The 20,065-nt window shown below is 46.1% G+C and overlaps 1 protein-coding gene across 1 annotated transcript; it reads left to right on the top strand.

The window, feature by feature from the left end:
* Nucleotides 1-283: 283 nt before the first annotated feature.
* LOC146183308 (uncharacterized) lies at nt 284-826 on the top strand. The gene has a single exon (XM_084608708.1). The coding sequence runs from the start codon at nt 284-286 to the stop codon at nt 824-826; it is 543 nt and encodes a 180-aa protein (XP_084464834.1).
* Nucleotides 827-20,065: the final 19,239 nt, after the last annotated feature.

Raw genomic sequence — 20,065 nt, 5'->3', positions numbered from 1 at the left:
CTTAATTTGCCAAGTAAGGAGGCGTGCATATCTAAGTATTACGGGCTCGTGCACCAAGCCTTCACTTTTCGAAGGACAATCTCTCGATCAGGTTTTCTTTTAGTGCAACTATAAGTTCCACGTGACGTGGCGCACACGTGGGGTGGCCAGTGTGTGTATCGAGTACGACAGGCTTTGTTACTTCGTTGTAGTGAAGCAGGTCGTGGTATCGAGGAGTATACTTGTATGGTTAACTGTTATAAGGTTCGTGTCACCCAGGTGCCACTCGCTCTCGGCTGCCAGGATGTCCCGCTGCAACTCGACCACCACCGTGGAGATCATCGGGGGCTCGCGGCCACCATCCCCATCGGTATGCATCATGAGCGAGCAGCGTCCACCGTCCCCCTCGGTGTGCATTATGAGTGAGTCGCGTCCACCATCCCCGTCCGTGTGCATCGTGAGTGAGTCGCGGCCCCCCTCTCCCTCGGTGTGCATCGTAAGCGAGTCTCGGCCGCCCTCGCCGCCGAGCGTGTGCGTCGTCAAGGGGGAGTCGCGGGAGCCGAGCTTCTGCGTGGTGAGCGGCAAGCGTACCTCGTCCCCCACCACCGTGTACGTGGTGGAGAGCGGCGGAGGATGTCCTCGCCGAGTTCCCTCGCGCTCCCCCAACGTGTGCATCGTAACCGAGTCGGCGCAGTCACCGTCGCCTGACTTGGCCATCGTCACCGGGGGCCGCTCGTCCAGCCTGTGCATCGTGACTGGCGAGTCGTCGCGGAGGTCGCCGACCACTGTGGAGGTCATCGAGACCCCCAAGCGCTCCTCCTCCTCGACGGTCATCATCCAGGACTAGCCATCATGGCCCCTTCTGCAAATTGGCGCTGAGCCGTCTTCTGTACATCTTCCCATTGGATCATCAACGGGCCCACTTGTGTCCCGCACAAAAAATTCCAAGCCTCAAGCGCGTCAAATAAAACATTTTCGGCGGCATATGTCTCGCTCATAACGGGGAAAGCAAAGAAAGATGACAAGGAGGCAACCGCGCCGCTGAGGAAACCATGGTGTAATGGAACTCTGGGATTTGTGCGGCGCGTGCGCTTAGTTCCAGAAGATCGCCAGGAGAACAAATCTAGGTGAGTAGGGGGCAAGTCATTTTGACTAATATAAACAGCGCACAAATGAAGGCGAAGAAGACACATGACATTGCTTCTTCACTGTTTTCTGCCACTCTTGTTGTCTAGCATCGTAATTCCGTTCTCTCAACGGTAGGGTCCCGCAACTTTTCTCCTGAGTGGTTGTCGCTTAGCGAGTTAAACGGCAATTGTTACGGAGAGGTGCCTCTGAACCCAGCCTACGGAGGAAAAGGTACAATTCTGTTTTCATGTGTGTACTTCAGCCTCGGTTGTACCGTGCCGAGATGAGGTGCAGAGGGTAGACACTGACATCCGAGTCCGTTTGTGCTTTGCATTAGTTTTGTTTTTTTTTGATCGCCCGAGATCTGCGCGCGTACGCCATCTAGTTTCTCTGTACTTGATCCCAATACACTCGCTGAAGGTAGAAAATTATTACGGTGAAGGTAATTATATAGTGTAATCAGTCCCATACCGTCATCTCTTGGCCCTGTTCACAGCTGCTTCTGTGACTATTAAGAATAAAAAACTTTTATGCTACCTAAAGGGGAACACACCCCAGGAAAGATGTTATTGCACTCAAAGGAATCTAACATCTTTTGTGTGCTGAGTAAAGTATTAATTCATTGCGCCACAGAAGCGGCAGGAATAGCGGACTTTAATAATAATTGGTTCACAGGAAGGGAAAGGCGCGGCATCTGTCACACTTGCTCTGTAGACACCTGAACCACGCCGTAAGGGAAGGGAGGAAGGTGGGAGTGAAAGTGGAAAGAGAGGAAGGGGAGTTGTAGTGGAGGGCTACGGAGTAATTTCGGCCACCTGGGGATCTTTAACGTGCGCTGACATCGCACAGCACACGGAAGCCTCTTCGTTTCGCCTCCGCCGAAACGCAGCCGCCGCGGTCGGGATTGAACCCGGGTACTCCGGCACAGTAGTCGGGCATCTTACCACTGAACCACCCTGGCGGGGCACCAGACTTTAAATGCCGTTCAGTTTCAGTTTGACAGTATTTCCGCTATTTGTCGCCAGGTGACGCTGCTCAAAGGATCCTAGCAAAGCTCAAAGGATCCGCTGATCAAAGGAAACTAGCAAAAAACGACTGGAAGATTGGTGGCTGAAAAGCAGAAAAGTGACATAATGTTAGTAATTTAGGAACAAAAATTTAATAAATAGAATGATGGTTTAGTGAACCATTCTAAATCAATAATTAAGATATAGGGAGAAAAATAAGCATGACAGCTACTGCTACCACCCCGTTTCAAAGGGGACGCTCCTATATTCCATCCATCCATCCATCCATCCATCCATACTAAAGTCCTACTAGGTATCACGCGGTCTATAGCCAAGCCCATCGTGCGGGCAGGACAATTTTTAGTCGACTCCTCTCCTAACGACGGTTTAGCTTTCATTATGATGCCAGGACTTCACACACTATCTCACACACAAGTGAACTAGAAGGCCCGGGTATTCGCACAGCTTCCTTTGTCCTACATGTACGACATCGCTTTTTGCGCACTAACTTTATACTTTATGGTGCTTAATTTTTGCAGTAACTTACAATAAGTTTATCAATAGCCTGCGCCCACAGCCTGCATTTTAGAGTATCTGCACGGCTATTTTCCTGCGGATGCGCTGCGTTGTGTTTGCCAAGTTTTGTGCACTACCGTGTGCAGAAAGAGCCACCAGACGTCTTTGGAAGCAGTCAGCCCGTCCGACCCAGGATTTTCGCATTTACCAAGGTAAGACCACCAAGCAGGATAAGAAATGTGACCTTAGCGTCAGTGTCAAAGGCTTCATGCTTTTTAGCACCCGCAATCTTTACAGCATATCTTTAGTGTCCTGCAGAGATGGATAGCTCAAAAGTCGTTGTTCAGAAAAACGTTGCCATCAGTAAACGGATGATACTTTGAGTTTCGAATGAATTGATATTAAAAACAGTTTAATTTCCCTGAATTTTGGTTATATAAGAGCCTAAGAGGTAAAAGAGGACTGGAAGATTTGTCAGGCAACTTATACAGCACCGGCCCTTACGATATATTTTAGCAACGTAAAAAGTACAAGAGATGACATATTTTGCGGGCTGAGGAAAAATGCGTGGGTTGTTTGAAGTATTGAGCAGCAATAGTTGTACAAAGATACATATACAGGCTAATCTGACATACATGACCGCTGACTTCAAGCTCAGATTTAATTCGACCACAACCATTCATAACCTGGACAGTGCAGGTTCTTTTCTTCTCCGGCTTGATTGGCGTTGGGCAAGAAGGATGATGATGAAGACGCAGACCTTGAACAATGAAGAAGTTACAAATCAGAATAAGAACATATTCTTTGTCTCTGTCAAATCGCATTTCGCGCAAAATGTTCAATATGGAATGCGCATACCGACCTTGAGAGTCGAATTCTTTTTGCGCGGCGCAAGAAAATGCATGCTGCATTGGTAACTCTCGATATAGAGAAGGCTTATGATAGTGTAGAGCCCCGAATTTTATTGCAAAAATTAGAAACTCTACGTTTTCCACAATATTTAATTGAGTGGATATCTACATTCATACAAAACAGACAATTTTACTGTTCATTGAATGGTGTGCATTCTGGCAGATATCAACAAACCAGAGGTGTTCCTCAAGAGGCAGTTCTCTCACCCGTGTATCTTAACATTTTAATGAGTTCTATTCCCATTCATCAAGAAGTTCGCACGAGTGTCTATGCGGATGACATCGCGTTCTTTACGGCTGCACCTGACATTCAATCCCTCAATAGGCGCCGGCAATCGTACCTAAGCCCCCTTCAGAATTTGTTATGTGACTTACGATTTATATTAAACGTAAAAAAGTGCGCTTTATTTGTTTTCCAAATTAAGGATTCGGTAAATCTTTCTCTAACATTTAAGCAGGAAATGATTCCTCAAGTTAAGTCTTTGAACTATCTAGGGGTGATTTACAATGACCATCTGGCATGGAGGGATCACAATAAACATGTTGCAGCGAAAGGGACTCGTGCTGTGGGTATGTTGCGCAGGTTAAGCAATCCAAGGTCTGGGAGGCGGCGAGACGCTCTTTTAATGATTTATGTTATGTATGTTCGACCAATTATAGAATTTGGATCTTTGTTGCTTTCTGGTTCACCTGCTTACAAAAATTCACCCGCTTGTTCTTTTAGAGCGGGAAGCGCTTAGATTATGCCTTGGGCTACCTAACTTTGTGGCTAACAGTGTATTATACCTTGACGCCAGAATACCACCGTTGTTAGCTAGATTACAATTCTTGACTGTCCAGATGTATCTAAAAATATACGAATCGCAATTCCATCGCTCCCTGTCAATTTTTTGTTGGAAGCTAGCCTCCTTTTTTGGAGACAGATGGCCTCGGTTTCATACCCCGCAGGTAATACTAGTGCAAAATCTGTTACAACCTTTGCACGTAGTCCTTTCTAACATCCTTCCAACAAAAGTATGTGGATCTTCGGTACAAATGGTCTATGATGACATTTTCCCAAATAATGCAAAACACTTATCACCTCGAATTTTAAACGGATTATTAGAAGATCATTTACAAAGTCTTCCCGTTAGCATAATGATAGCAACTGAAGCTTCTCAATTTTATGAAATGGCCGGCGTTGGAATATACTGTCCGCTTTTAGACTGGGCTTTTTCAGTCCGTCTTACGAATTTTAGCTCAATTTTCCAGGCGGAGTTGCTGGCGGTGGTGCTTGCTCTGCGCAAACTAGACCCACCATACTCAACAGTGGTTCTAATTACAGACTCTTATTTCTTGTGCTTGTCGCTTTCTTCGAACATGGATTCGCCAATATTAAACACCTTTCTTTCATTGCTCCCCTCACATATTAGCCTCATACATGTAGTGTGGGTACCAGGTCACAGTAATGTGACAGCCAATGAGGTTGCTGATAGACTAGCTAAAGAATCTCTTAATGGCCCTGTGTTGCCTATCCTCCCGGTTACAGCGTACATAATAGCAGCACGATTTCGTAGGCGTTCCTTATTAAGCACGCAGTCTGGATCTATTTTATCATCGGACGACTACCTGCATCTCAAATATTCCTGGAATAGGAAATCATGTCAATCAAGGCAGACTGAGGTTTCTCTAATCAGGATGCGCTGTCGTATTCCGCCCCTAAATTTCTATATGCACAGGTCTGGTTCGGCGCTTACGCCCGTCTGCGCATTCTGCGGGGAACCGGAAACAATAGATCATTTCTTGCTATTTTGCCACCGTTTTACCATGATTAGAAAACGGTATTTGGAGAAGCCGTTACAACAGCTGGGTCTTACTTTGAGCAGCCCGATTTTATTATCGTTCGGTGTCACCATGCTTGGGTACAGCCACAGGTCTGTTTTCAACGCCATTGAAAACTTCTTAATAGAATCAAAACGTCTGTCTTGCTAATATGCTTTGAACTTTTTTAATCTGTACATATAAATCTCAGTATGTTCCTACTGTGTGCGTTAGTAATTACCCTTTTTAGTTTTTTTTTTCATATTTAAATTTCCTTCTCTATTGCTTAGCAATCATTTCTTCTTTTTTTTTTTGCGATGTAATTATACATCTCAAAATCTAATATCTCTGCACCCCAGTTCTTGGCCGATCCCCCTGTGTGGGTATGTGCCATCAAATTAGAGGAGAACAACAACAGCAGCAGGATTAGAGCGCAGGTGGAGAAAATTTTAAGAGTACCAATTACGTGGAGCCACCGGAGCTCTTCCAGTCAGAAGCTCAAGACGAGACTCTCGACATCTCCTTAGTTCGTAGGCTTGTCACCGATTGGGCAGACCCGCTCATGGGCATTTCTTCTCCTGCCGCAGTATAGTCTGTGACCGCTTAGATATAGCTTAGATAGGCGGGCCCACCGCTCTTCCAGTGGATCCCACGGGACCTGGTAATACACAAAGCACGAAAAGCACACTAAGCATGCGACCATGGAGGAAGGAAAAAACTGAGGAGAGGCCCCATGTATCCCAGGTGCATTGAGAAAAACGTGCCGGAAGTCACGTGCTTTTTTTAGCCTAGATGTGGGGCAAATAGCAACAGCGTCAGCGTTGCTATGGGGCAGCATGGCTGTCGGCGTCGGATGGCGCGGATATAGCGCGGAGAAGCGCTCAGACGGGGAAGGGCACACATGGGGCAGCTCCATGAGCTGCCCCATGTGTAGGTGGCGCCACAGCATTTTCCGGTCGCTGGCCGGCGTCGCGAAAAGTGACGTCACGGCCTCTCCTCAGTTTTTTCCTTCCTCCATGCATGCGATGCTGGTATCACGTGACTAGACAGTATTCAAAGCAAGAAAAAGGAACACTGAAGCACGAGCCTGTGCTAGCACACGTTAACCAGCAAAGCACAAGAAAAGAGAAACTATATCGCGTAACAGAGCTCATGCGATCCAGCAAAACACAACTAATGCAAAACAGAAACGGACTCGGATGTCAGCGTGTACCTTCCGCACCTCGTCGCCGCCGGGCCAACCGAGGCCGAAGTACAGACGTCCACACAGAATGTTCCTCCTCCCTCTGTTTCCAACGAACGGCGTTGCCCGACCGAAGCTGAAATGTTTTAACGAGCGAAACCCTCTCTGCGCCGCCATTTAGACCCGATCAGCTCAAGCCAATAACGGGCGAAGATTTAGATCTTCCCTGCTCAGCGGGTTACCTACATGGGACGGTACCAATGTAATCGTGAGCCTGCGGAAAAACGAAAAGGGACGGTTGCCCGGAAAGCGTTGTGTATAAAACGCTGTCCGTGTTTCTGGGTTCGTTCGAGCGGTCCCGAGGTGCCGTTTCCCACACGATGTATCCGCAGAATTCGCACTCTAGACCCGCCAGTCGAGCACGCATTCTCTGACATGACCGAGTACACGCTTCCATTACGATATATTTATTCAGTCGGAAATGTGCGCAACCCCACGGCGTGAGGTCTCAACAACTCGACCGCGACGACACATGGTTCGCAGTTCTATAATAATCCTCATTTCGCATGCTACGTGGTAGTATCGAGCTCAGTGACTCTACACTACACCCTTCGCAGCACAACTCAACAACAATGGGGGGAGCAAAGGAAAGAAAATATAATTTATTTATTTATTTATGGCGCTCTGTTTGCCACACGGCATAAAAGCTGGTGGTAGAGTCACAGAAATGTGTGGAGCGCAGCCATGGGCAAGAAGTCACATAAACTGCGTGCAATAAATGTTGTTTGTTATTCATAAGTGGAAATGAGAGTCATTAGCCGGTGAAAGCCCAGCTTTTTGTAAAATGGTCTTGTGTATATGCGAAGTTCCTGGGCATGTCCATATTAGATGCCGGACAGTGGTGTCGCAAGCGGGTTCCTCGCAGTGTGGGCATCTGTCGGGAACTGGAATAGTAGGACTTTGCCACTGGTGTCGAACGGCGGGTGCAATGGCCACTCCGACTCTCAGCCGTCTCAGAGATACCTCCTCCACCCTTGTTGGATTGGGGGGAAGGGGGTACGTACACGGGGGAATTAGAGCACGTGTACGCTGCCTGAGGGATGCTGATGATGACAAATGGGTCAGAAGTGGACCGGTAGCAAGGAATCATGAATAGGTTGCGACACATCTGCTGCATGAGGAAGCACGTCTGCTGCAAATGATTATAGTCACTGGGTAACGGTGACAAGCAGCATGTATAGTCTGCGCGACCCTAAGAGTGCCATGGACTTTCTTTAATTGATTTAGGGCTTCTTTGGAGTGAGTCATTATGTGTACTTGTTTAAACGTAGGGTCGGCAGGTAACGCTTCTATGGCGTTTAAGATAGCCTGCAGTTCGTAGGCAAGAGTTGATTTGGTATCGGTAAGGTAAGTTCGAGTGGTGTTCAGGTGAGGGTGGGTTGAGCCTATAAAAGCAACTGAACCACCTGTTAGGGTTATGGCTGCATCTGTGTAAATAATACCGTCATCAGATGTTGCGCAAGAAGTTATTGGGAATGATGATGAGAACTGCGACTTCTTGGTGAGTAGAGGCTTATTAGAAATAAGGTGGTATAGTCCCAGGGAGGATTCTGGTTCTCTAATTCAGGACGAAGGGAAGCTTTTCTTGCTCTGTTTGTCTGTCTTTGGGCAGTTAATTCTGCCAACGTGTTAAGGTGGGCGTACTCCTTGAGTAGACGGATAGGAGTTGATCGAGGCAGTCCAGTAATGACTCGCATGGCCTCGTGGTTGAGTGCCTCGAGTGTGGACCATTGCCGTTTTGTCAGTTTCTGAAACTGTGCCTGGTATAGAAGCCGCGGTTGAAAGACAGCACGAACACGTCGGCGAGCGGTATCTGATCGGGCACCACCAGAACGATTTGCTATTCTTCGAATTAGTCCAAGTGTGTTCATGGCACTTTTGCGCACATCTGATAACCAAACTGTGCCTTTTCCTGAAGAATGTACATGGAGGCCAAACACCTTGATATATTCTACTTCAGGGAGGGGTGTATTGTCAATTGTCAACGCGAATGAATTAGCTTTGAAAGTTCTGCGGCCGGCCTTATTGTCCACATGGACATAGCATGTTTTGGTGAGGTTGAGGGATAGGCCTGTGTTGTTAAGAAATTCTTGTAGGAGATTTATGGCATTTTGCAGGGAGTCTTGCTGCACCTGGACTGAGCGGATTGTAGACCACATAGTAATATCATCCGCGTAGGCTAGCACTTTAATATTAAGATTGTATTGTATTGTATTGTATTGGGGTTTTATGGCGCATAAGCAACTGAGGCTATCATGCGCCAAGAGCAAGGTTAAAATCTGTTCTTATTTGAAAAGGGGAAGAAGGTTCGTTTAAGTTTACAGTTTATTCAGAACGTCTGCTTCTTTTAAAAAACTAAGAACACATGTTAAGTTTATTATTGCTCTTTCTCCTAAAAGTAATTTGGGATGGAAAGGGATGGCATGATCATAAAAAATAGTGAAATGCTTTCTCCGTAGTGTCTCTAGTTTTGGGCATGCAATCAGGATGTGGTTGACTGTGAGTACTTCTCCGCATTCTCCACACGTAGGCTTATCTTGTTTCATTAGTAGAAAATTATGTGTGAGATGTGTGTGCCCGATACGCAGACGGCATACTGTAACCTCCATGAAGCGTTCCTGATGAGTGCTTGTTTCCCATTCTTCTATTATAGGCTTTACGAGGTGCAATTTATTACTTTCCTGGTTATTCCATATAGACTGCCATATATCCTTTTGTTTTCGTTTAATTAACTTTATGCAATCCTTATAAGGTATGTTTACTTTCTCTATTTCTTTCCTGCCTGCTTGAGCAGCACACACGTCCGCTCTCTCATTTCCTTCAATGCCCATGTGGCTTGGAACCCAACAGAATATTATGTTATGTCCTTGGGCTGATATCTTTATTACATCGTGTATTATGTTACCGAGTAATGGCATGACTGCATTTCTGGAGTTTAGAGCTGTGAGCACACTCAGTGAATCTGTATAGATAACACTGTTCTCAGTACCCTCGTACACAATTTTTGCTACAGCTACCCGGACAGCATAACACTCGGCTGCAAATACTGATGCACATTGAGGAAGTCGAATAATTTTTTCGGAGTTCCGATCCACTACAGCGCAGCCCACATAGAAGGCAGTTTTTGATCCGTCTGTGTAAAACTCTGTGCATTTGCTGTATTTCTCTTTTAGTGCGTGATATTCTTGTAATATATGTTCTGTAGGAGTTTCGCTCTTTTTGAACTGTGTAAGAGTGAGGTCACAGACTGTTGGAAAGTTGTACCATGGGGCCAGGGGCCTATTTTCTTGAGCGACATCAGGCAAGGTGTCCAGAATATGGAGCTCACGGCAAATGTCTTCAAATCGCATTATCAATGGTCTTGTTGTCTGAGGCTTATTTGAGAATATTGTTCGGGAGGGGCAAGTTGTGACAATCGGGTAACAGATGTGTTTTTTCCGTGTCCTTATTTTGAGGACATATGCGCATGTAAGTAAAGCTCGTCTATCTTTCAGAGAAGGCTCGTTAGTTTCAACATAGAGGCTATGCACAGGAGACGTTCTGTATGCACCACAAGCAAGGCGGAGGCCTAAGTTATGCACTGGGTCTAATTTCTTTAAATATGATTGCCTAGCTGCTCCATAGACTATGCTTCCATAGTCCAAGGAGGAGCGCACAACGGAGCGATATATATGCAAAAGGCATGCCCTATCAGATCCCCAATGTTTGCGTGAAAGGACTTTTAGGATGTTTAGGGATTTGGAGGCTTTCTTCTTTAGTGCTTGTATGTGAGGGAGAAAAGTGAGTTTTTTGTCAAAAGTAATGCCCAAGAATTTATGGTTATTGTTTATGGGCAATTTGATTTCATTTAGGTGTAAGGTAGGATTGGGCTGTATGCCTCGTTTGAGCGAGAACATAACTGCCACTGTCTTCTGCGGGGAAAATTTAAACCCATTTTCACTGGCCCATTTTGTTAGCTTATTTATTGTTAATTGGATCTGTCTCTCACATGTGGACATGTTGCATGACGTGTAGGCTATTTGAAGGTCGTCCACATAGAGTGAATACATTATGGAATTTGGTATTACTTTACTGATCGAATTCATTTTTACCACGAAAAGTGTGGTGCTTAAAATGCACCCTTGGGGCACACCATTCTCCTGCAGGAAGGTTCTTGATAAAGTGGTCCCAAGACGTACTTGAAACGACCGATGTGACAAAAAGTCACTTAAAACCTTTAGCATTCTGCCACATATGCCTAGATCTGCTAGGTCGCGCAATATCCCATACCTCCAAGCCGTATCATATGCTTTCTCAAGGTCAAAGAAAACGGCAAGGCAATGCTGTCGGTGTATAAAAGCCTCTCTGATAGTGTTTTCAAGACGTGCGAGATGGTCAGTTGTTGAGCATCCTTTTTTAAAACCGCACTGATGAATGTTTAAAAGTTGATGAGATTCTAAAACAAAAGTTAGTCTGATGTTTAAAACACTTTCAAATGATTTTGCTAAACAGCTGGTGAGAGCAATGGGCCTATAACTACCAGGAGATGTCGGCTCCTTTCCGGGTTTTAAAAAAGGTATGACAACAGCTTTTTTCCACGCCTCTGGCAATTTTCCTAGGACCCATATTTTGTTAAAAAAATTTAATAGTGCCTCTATGGCAGGTTCGGATAAGTGGGCGAGCATTTTGTAGTGAATTTGGTCAGGACCAGGTGCAGTTTGTTTACCGGCAGCTAGGACATTTTTTATTTCTTGTAGTGTAATTAAGCTATTATAGGGTTCTTTTGTACCACTACTTGTAGGGAGTTTTTGTTTCTCTGCTGTGTTTTTGTGTTTTAGGAATGTTTTAGTGTAGTGTGATGAACTGGAAACTTCAGAAAAGTATTCACCTAAAATGTCGGCCTGTTCTTGTATAGTTGTCTGTACTCCGGGGGCTGTTAGAAGGGGAATGGTAAATGGAGAGTAGCTGCCATTTAGCTTTCTAACCTGTTCCCACATTTGTTTTGTTGTTGTTGAGCTATTTATAGAAGTTACATAGTTTTGCCAGGAGGCTTTTTCGGCGTGGCGGCGGATGTAGCGGGCTTTTGCTCTTGCTTTTTTAAACTTGACGAAATTGTCCTGTGTTGGGTATCTGCGAAAAATTCCCCATGTTTTGTTTTGTTCTTTTTTTGCTTGTTTACATTCTTTTGAATACCAGGTTTTGTGATTTTGTTTCACCACTCCTGAGGACTGAGGAATTGCTATATGTGCTGCAGTAAGGATACAATTTGTGTAAGCATCGTTTAGTTCATCTATATTATATTTATCTAGAGTAATTTTTTCTAGGCTGGCCTTCTCTCGGAACAGTGCCCAATCGGCTAAATGCAGCTTCCAGCGTCGCGGCTTGGATGGGATGATTTGTGGTGAAGATGTTAAGCTGATTAGTATAGGTAAGTGATCACTTCCGTGTGGATTATCTAAAACGTCCCATTTAAAATCTGTAAAAATTGATGGTGAGCTGAGGGATAAATCAATACAGCTCATTTTGCCTGAACTAGATGAACAGTAGGTTGGTTTTCCGGTGTTAAGAAGACAGATATTATTACATAGTATACAATCCTCGATGATTTCGCCTCTCGTATCTGTTTTTCTACTGCCCCAAGGATGGAATGTGCATTAAAATCTCCTACTATTAAAAATGGCTCTGGAAGCTGCTTTAAAAGGTCTTCTAATTCATAACTACTAAATTTAAGGTGCGGCTCTAAGTATATGCAGCACACAGTTATAGTTTTAAAAGCCTGTAAGGTTACCGCTATAGCTTCAAACTTAGTTTTTAGTTTGTATTCTCGAACTGCTATTCCATTTTTTACTACTATGGCAACGCCACCTGAGAGCCTGAGAGCTTGCTCTCGGTCGCGACGGAAGACTGTATAGTTTTTGAGTATGTTCTTATGTTTGGGACCTAAATTTGTCTCTTGCAAACACAAGGCTAGTGGTGAGTGAGTGGCCAATAAGTGTTTTATGTCATTTATATTAGTTAAAAGTCCTCTGCAGTTCCATTGTAAGAAAGCCATTTTGTATTAAATGAGTAGAGCAAGTTAAGTTTTGTTTTCAGGCCCTCTGATTCGGGGCTTTTCTCGTTTTTGTCTATCCAAGGAGCTGTGCCGTCCGTCTGACGTCGACGGCACAGGACTGCCTTGGCTTGTGTCCATCGCGTCTTCTGACACGCTGGACGCCCGTGCGGACCGCACAGGTGCGTTTGTATTTCCCCTCACCGCATGGTGGGAGGCCTTGAGGCCGGCTGACCTGGGGGTCTGCGCAGCCTGTTTTTCTGGTGGTGGTGCAGCGCTGGCCGCAGCCACCAAGGGCACGGATGGCCCTGCTCCCGGTTCACTGTGTGAAACCTGGGCAGGTGCCAGAGTCTGTTGTGGCTCAGTGCCCTGTTGTGCCACAACAGAATAGGCCGGTTTTTTTGACAGAACACGATTTCGTGCTTCCCGGAAAGTTATGTTTTCTTTGACCTTGATGGTAATGATTTCCTTTTCCTGTTTCCATATTGGGCATGTGCGTGAATAGGCAGGATGACTACCCTCACAGTTGGCACACAAGTGTGTCTGAACCTCACATTTTTGGGAATCGTGTTCATGGGAAGCACATTTTGCGCATCTCGGCTGGCCACGGCAGGTCTGGGAGCCGTGACCATAGCGTTGGCACTTGAAACAGCGGCGAGGATTTGGAATATATTTCCTGAGTTGAAGTTTCACATAACCTATTTCGACTGATTCGGGGAGGATACTTTGTGCAAATGTCAGGACAAGGTGCTTGGTCGGAATCTCTTTGTCATCGCGCCTCATTTTTATTCTGTAAACATCTGTTACGTTTTGGTCTCTGAGGCCTTCTAGAAGTTCCTCTTCGGTTAAGGATCTGAGGTCATCGTCAGAGATAACTCCGCGGACAGTGTTCAGAGAACGGTGTGGACTGATGGTCACTGGGATTTCTCCAAAAGACTTTAATGTGGACAGTTTTTCATGTTGATGGTTATAGAAGATTTCCAACAGAAGGTCTCCGTTCGGAAGTTTCTTTACGTTGTAACCCTGACCTATTACTTCTGTCAGTGTCTTGGTCACTATGAAAGGTGAGATTTGTCTAGCCGTTTTCTCAGCGTTGTCACTGTGTACTACATGAAATCGTGGGAACCTGTTTGGGTTTTTCAGAAAGAATTTAGAGGTTTCGTCGGTGCGACCCCTTTTTCGGGATCGATCATGTGAGAGTAAAGAAGCCATAAAATAATGTTGACGTTCGGCCAGGGTGGCGGCCGCCCACCACCGAGCCCAACAAGGGGACGGGACGGGAGCTTCCGAGAAAGTCCAGCCCACGCCAGCCTTACACCCTGACTATAACCAAATATGGCATAACACAGGGTGGTTAGCCACACAAGGTTAACCCTTGCCGCCTGGAAAATGAAAAATCCAAGAAAAGAGGAGGAGACAGGAAAGTTGTAAGCAAGAGGACAGGAAAGCAAAAGATGGAGGGGAGGACAGGAAAAGGCGACTGCCGATTTCCCACGGTCGGGTCAGGCCGGAGGTGCCGTCTGTGGGAAGCGTGGGCCAAAGTGGTGTGTTGCCTCCGCCGAGGGGCCTTAAAGGTCCAAACACTCGGCATCGGCTCAACCACCAGGATCCCCTTTTCCCCAGACACGGCGATGCCACGCACGGCTAAGCGTGGGTGCTCGGGGTCCGTGGTGTCGCACAGTACACGCAAACATCTGCTTTAGCAGATGCCCCCTGCGGGGTTAATATTAAGAAGTGAGGAAAGTGCATGTATGAGAGGAATAAATGCAATATTAAACAAAGTTGGGGCTAAAACTGAGCCCTGCGGTACTCTACGATTAGAAATGAAATGTCCTGTTGGTTTTCCATTTACACAGATAGCAAACGTTCGGTGGGAGAGGAACGCGTGAATTGCACGACAAAGCTGTAAGGACATTCCAAGTGATGACATAGTATTGAGGATCGCGGTGTGGAGGATGTTGTCGTAGGCTTTCGTGATATCTGTGTCTACGACTGTGCGGACGAGACGGCTGTGAGGAACAATATATTACTTCATTGGCAAAAAGTTGAAAACCATCTTCAGATCCGTACCCAGGCCGAAAGCCAATCTGTGAAGACAAATATTTGTGATGATGGTCAAGCCACCAGGATATTCGAGTGGCAAGTAGCTTTTCGTACAGTTTACAAATAGTTGGGGTAAGAGAAATCAGGCGTAGAGCACCAAGAGTTGTGGATGGTTTTCCGGGCTTTGGTATGGGAACTACTACAGAAGGTTTCCAATCTGGTGGCATTTCACTGGAAATCCAGATTTCGTTGAAAATTCTGAGAAGTGAGGTCAATGATTCACCTTCTAGATTACAGAATAGTGTACAAGACACACCATCATGACCGCGTGTGGTGTTTGGGCGGATGTCTTCAATCGCAGCGATCAGCTCAGCCACAGTGAAAGGGCTCGTGATCTTATCTTCTGGGTGATGGTTGGCGAGACTCCGTGAAAGCGGTGCAGGTTGGCAGTCATAATTGGGGAAGAACTGAAGAGCTGCTTGCTTGGCAAATTCTTGCGGTGAAAGACGCAGGGCTATTCGAATACTCTCGGCGTAGTCTTTAACTGAGGGTTTTCGTTCCATTGAATGAAACACACGCCATAGGTGGCGGTTTCCGATCGGAACACTTATGTGAGAATACCAGTCTGTCCAACGTTTGTGTAGAAGGTGCTTAGAATACCGACAGGCTTTAGCGGTTAGTTTATGAAGGTATATGCTGACGGACGTATACGTCCATTTGTTGGCGCCGTGCCCAGAGGTTAAGGAGGTGAAGGTCAGAATTTGGTTGGTCTTCGTCGATGGTTGAAGACACAGTGTGCTGATTTAGAACTTGCATGAAAGTAGAAAGTGTTGAATCAGGAGTTATTGAGATGAGGCGAGCATCTGTACGCAGAGAATCCCAATAAGTAACGTTAATTTCGTGGCGAATTTTACGTAGTGTGCTTGAGGTAAAATCAATTAGAACGGGGGAGTGGTCACTGCTTCAGGTGTCTGGTTCGCAAATCCAGCGAGGATTCCCAGGGCCCAGCCACACAGTACACACGCTGCTGTGTGCATAAACTGTAGTTTACTGTAAAAGGTGTACAGAAGAGAAATTTTGAGCTGGCCCTTTTATAATGGGGATTAGATTTATACTCTAGGAGAATTCATATAAACTTCGAATTACTGCCCAGTGCGACTGATTTATTATTATGTTTTCGTGCGAATCGCGCAATTAAAAATTGATGACGAGACAACAGCAAGTGCAAAATCGCAATGACACTTTAGAACAGCTTCGATATGCTTGCTTGCTTCGATGCGTCGAGCTTGTGGAGATCCCTTGCTTCATTATAACGGCAGCGTGTAATTACAACGCGAGTTGCGCGCACTGCTAAGCAGATTGGTGACGCATTACTGCGAGAATTACCCCCATAAGCTAAACCTCGCTCAGTGCGCTCCAGGAGGTCGTCTGGCCGCGCCTGTGCTGAGGTGAGCGACGGCGTCCTCCGAGGCGTACGTATATACATTGATGATATTGAGGTGTATGATTGCACTATCGAGGAGCACGACAATATCGTTCGAGGAAAGCCCTAGGATACCATGGCCTGTTTTTTAACGCAAACTTCGGAAATGGAGAACTCATTTTATGACGAAAGACCAACAAACAAGGTAAGCAGGCAGATAAGAGCTTAATAAAAAGCATTTTGATAATTCTTGAATTACAGGACACGCAAGATTTCCAGAGAACGCTCGAGGTGTTTACGGACTTCGTAAAATACCTTCCCATGCTTGCAGAGCGTACATTCCTGTTTCGCAAGCTTCTGAAAACCAATTCGGAGTTGCCCTCCAGCATCGGCCTCTCCAATATGTCTGGTGCCCCTATGAAAGCATTGGCGACGGCACCACTTCCGGCCTTCTACGACCAAAAGCTGGAGACAAGGAATCGATCAGGGCCTCTTGCTTGGTCTTAGTCCCGCCGTTGTCCTCCAGAGGCTGGCCATGAGTGGCAACCTCGATTGTGCATATCGAGCTTTGATTGACTGCGAGTAACGAAACTCACTAATAGAAAAAAGGCGTTGGGTGTGTATACGGGTTTAAAATTTTAACGGATCTATCTGCTAGAGCGAATTCCTTGACACTGACCATCATCCATTCATCCCCATATCTAAAAAGAAAGAAGAGTACGCCGTCTGTAGAAAAAATTATATTTCGGCCTCATCAGTTATCGAACCTGTCCTAGCACGCGCCTGTGGGAAAAAATTAGAACGGTTCAACGCTGCTGACCCGAATATTGAGCGAAAACATTAGCTGCGGGTGACCTAGCGTTCTTCTTCTTCTCTCTTTCTTCTTCCTCAGCCCACCATATAAAGCACCGCTTTAACCAAGCCGTATAAACGTGCCTTAGTGGCCTATAGGGGTAACGTGAATGCCAGGGTCCTAGCAGGCTATTCTGATATAACCGTCCTCTGTGAAACGCGAGACCCAAGTTGGCACCTCCTGCCAGGCGACCACGGACACGGCACACAGCGACTAGCGGTAAGGCCTGGCGTAGTATTGCTTTCGCAGTAAAGGAGACACTTAAGCTCCATCGTTAAGGTATAAGACGAGAGAGCGTTCATGAGCCCGTCAGCGGTTGACCTTGCCTATGCAGGTAGTGTCCTCTTTTTCCCGACTACTACGTGAAGGATCACACAACATTGCGACAGCACAACACCCTCGTGAGACTGTTACTACGTTGGCGCTTTCCAATGCACTCGATGGATATGTTTCTGGCTCCATGCCATCGTAGAGCTTTTCTCGTCTTCACGCGTCAAGCCGAGGTACCGCTACAGTTGCCGCGGAGCCGTCGCCGAGAGACCCGCCGATCACATGGCATGTCATGTGCACTCTGTGCCTCCCACTCAGCGACCCCGCGCCGACGACGCCGTCTTAATAACGTTGTCGCGTTAACTGTTCAGCGGTCCTCTGGGCTTAACGAACTAAACGCTGGAAACGTGCATACATAATTTATCATAAGCAAATACGCACTGAACTTTGCGCTAAAGAAGACGAGTAAGGAACGACAGGCGAAGAAGAGAAAGAAAGCCTGAAGGTAAGGCCTATTATTCTACTAGTTTGCATCGCTACATTTTTCTTAAATTCCCGCTTGAAGACAAGCTTTTTGTCGCAATCACCTGTGGTAGTTCCTTCGTACTATTTGCCACTAAACCTTTGCCGATCCTCCCCATGTGGGTTTGCGCAACGTTTTAAGAGGCCAAAAACAACAATGCCTCCACTCAGGCACAGTATTTTCTTCCAGTTTACAAGCCGGTTTTGTCGTCGCTATTCGGACAGTACTCTAAATCTGGGACCGCTCTAGGGCTAGGTTAGGATTAGGAGTGATATAAAGATGCTGTGGTAATAATCTTGTTACTGCAGCGCTTACGCCAGGGCATGAGCAATCGTGGGCGCATGAGCCTGCAACGTCTTTCCTGTAAAGCTTGATCAATAGCTGGGCGTTGGAAATAAGGGTTCGATCGAGACGGAGAAAGAATTTACGCTCTGGAGAGACCCTGAGAAACAAACAGAAAAAACGAAGGAAAAACATTTCGCCGAAAGCAACATTTTTTGGACGAATGGAGTTCTTCACCATGCTTAAAATGAACACTAAAAGAATAGGAGGGCTAAAGCATAGCGCGCTAATAATCAAAAGTTGATAGATTAGAGGCTGTGACGTTTGAAATGGGAAGGTTGATCTGGTTGGGCATCTCGGAAGCCCATTTCAACGTATCTGCGTTGAAGCGCGTATACTCGACCTTCTTCCGCCTCACGTCTTCAGTTTGATCTCTTTGCTGTTGAGCATCGCTATGCGGAAGCTGTCGTCGTTGCTACGCTGCGCGTTTAATATCCTGTAATACGAGACAAATTGATTGCAAAACAGTGGCAGGCTGATCGCTACAACACGATGCAAATGCATGCGCGCAAATTCTCCAGTGAGTTCTTGTTGCGACCTCTCCAAAACGAGACTTACCACCGGATTTCGTCCTCTCTCAAGCAACGCACATACCCACTTTCATGACCTATAGTTTTCATTGCGATAGCGTTAAAGGCCTCTTTCAGCAACAAATCCGGTGTCGGCGTTCTCAGTGCAAAAAACCAGGATGCATCTGGCAGGTGGTAGATGAAGTGGCTGTGCACTGATTGGTCGTCGGCTTGTGTGACGTCACGAAACCACTCGACATGGCCGAGTTGGCAGCTCGGGGAGTTCCTGTGAGACTGGAGGAATCGAACCCGAGACCGTTCGTTGGATACTTATGACCAGACACGCTACCCTTAGGCCGTGCAGGCACGTTATTGCGGCTTGGTTAAAGCGGCTGCATATCTGTGCTCAGTGATCTTTCTCATAATGCGGTTGGTTATGACTGGATGCCAATGAGTATGTGCTACACGAATCCGAAGTCGATAGTGAAAACCGAACTGCTAAGGCACCTAACTCGCATTCGGTCTAACCACGTGAAATCGGTCGTCATTTTTTATTGTAAAGCTTTTCCGCAATTCTAGAATACGCAGTATCTGCCAGCTGGGTTACAGGTATTAAGAGGCATGCTAAAGGAAAAGAACAAGCTGCACTGGACGGGTAGATTGTGCTTTAGATACTCTTCCAGAATTTTTTAGGATCGAGAGTATGACAGCGGCTAGTCCCCTGCACTTCTTCAACCATTTATATCCCATGCAACGCCAATAATCTCACGAAACTTCGATGACAGAGCATTCTTATCTGTCAAAAATGGGCCACCTTAAAACAGCAGAGAAGCGGCAAAAAAAAAAAAGAAAGCTTACGGTGAGATGAAAACAAAAGCAAAAAGGCAGCGGCCAGGACACAGCGGATTTTTTGTTCTTTTTTTTCGGTAACGCTCACATCGTCAAAATAGACCGTATAGTTGTTGGCAACATTGAAAATGTGGCTAGATACGGGGTCGTCTATAGGCCGTCACCCACGATGGATTACCGACTTAGGCGGCAGAGAGTGATGCATCGAGTTAGAGTGCAACCCTGAGTTCATCATGCGGTTAGAAAGAAGTTCGGTAGAATGATTGTCGTGCCTTGTAATCTCTGAGGGGCGTTTAATACATGTAGTTACAAGTGTACCCCATGATAACGAGGTGGAAAAGTTGCAGATACACGTGTGGTCGAGTGGGAGGGGTCAACATGTCGCTTTTACATGCGGCCCAGTGCACCTCCACACTAATTATCACTCGACGGGCACGGGTAGAATTCTAACCCGAACGAAGAGCGAATCGTGTTCGCGTGTATCTAACATGCACAGACTTCCAGAATTCTTCCTTTGCCTGTAGCTTGCTTAAAGTTGGCTTGAACAAGTGTAATCGCTATTAATGGATTCGTCTTCGCTAAAGAGCAGTATATCGGATGTTTCAAGTTATTCAATACAGATTTGTTTTTCCATAAATTTG

Source organism: Amblyomma maculatum, chromosome 7, assembly GCF_055883805.1.
Source record: "Amblyomma maculatum isolate TAMU_Amacu chromosome 7, ASM5588380v1, whole genome shotgun sequence".
Lineage (NCBI taxonomy): Eukaryota > Metazoa > Arthropoda > Arachnida > Ixodida > Ixodidae > Amblyomma > Amblyomma maculatum.
This window is presented reverse-complemented; position numbering and strand designations above follow the sequence as displayed.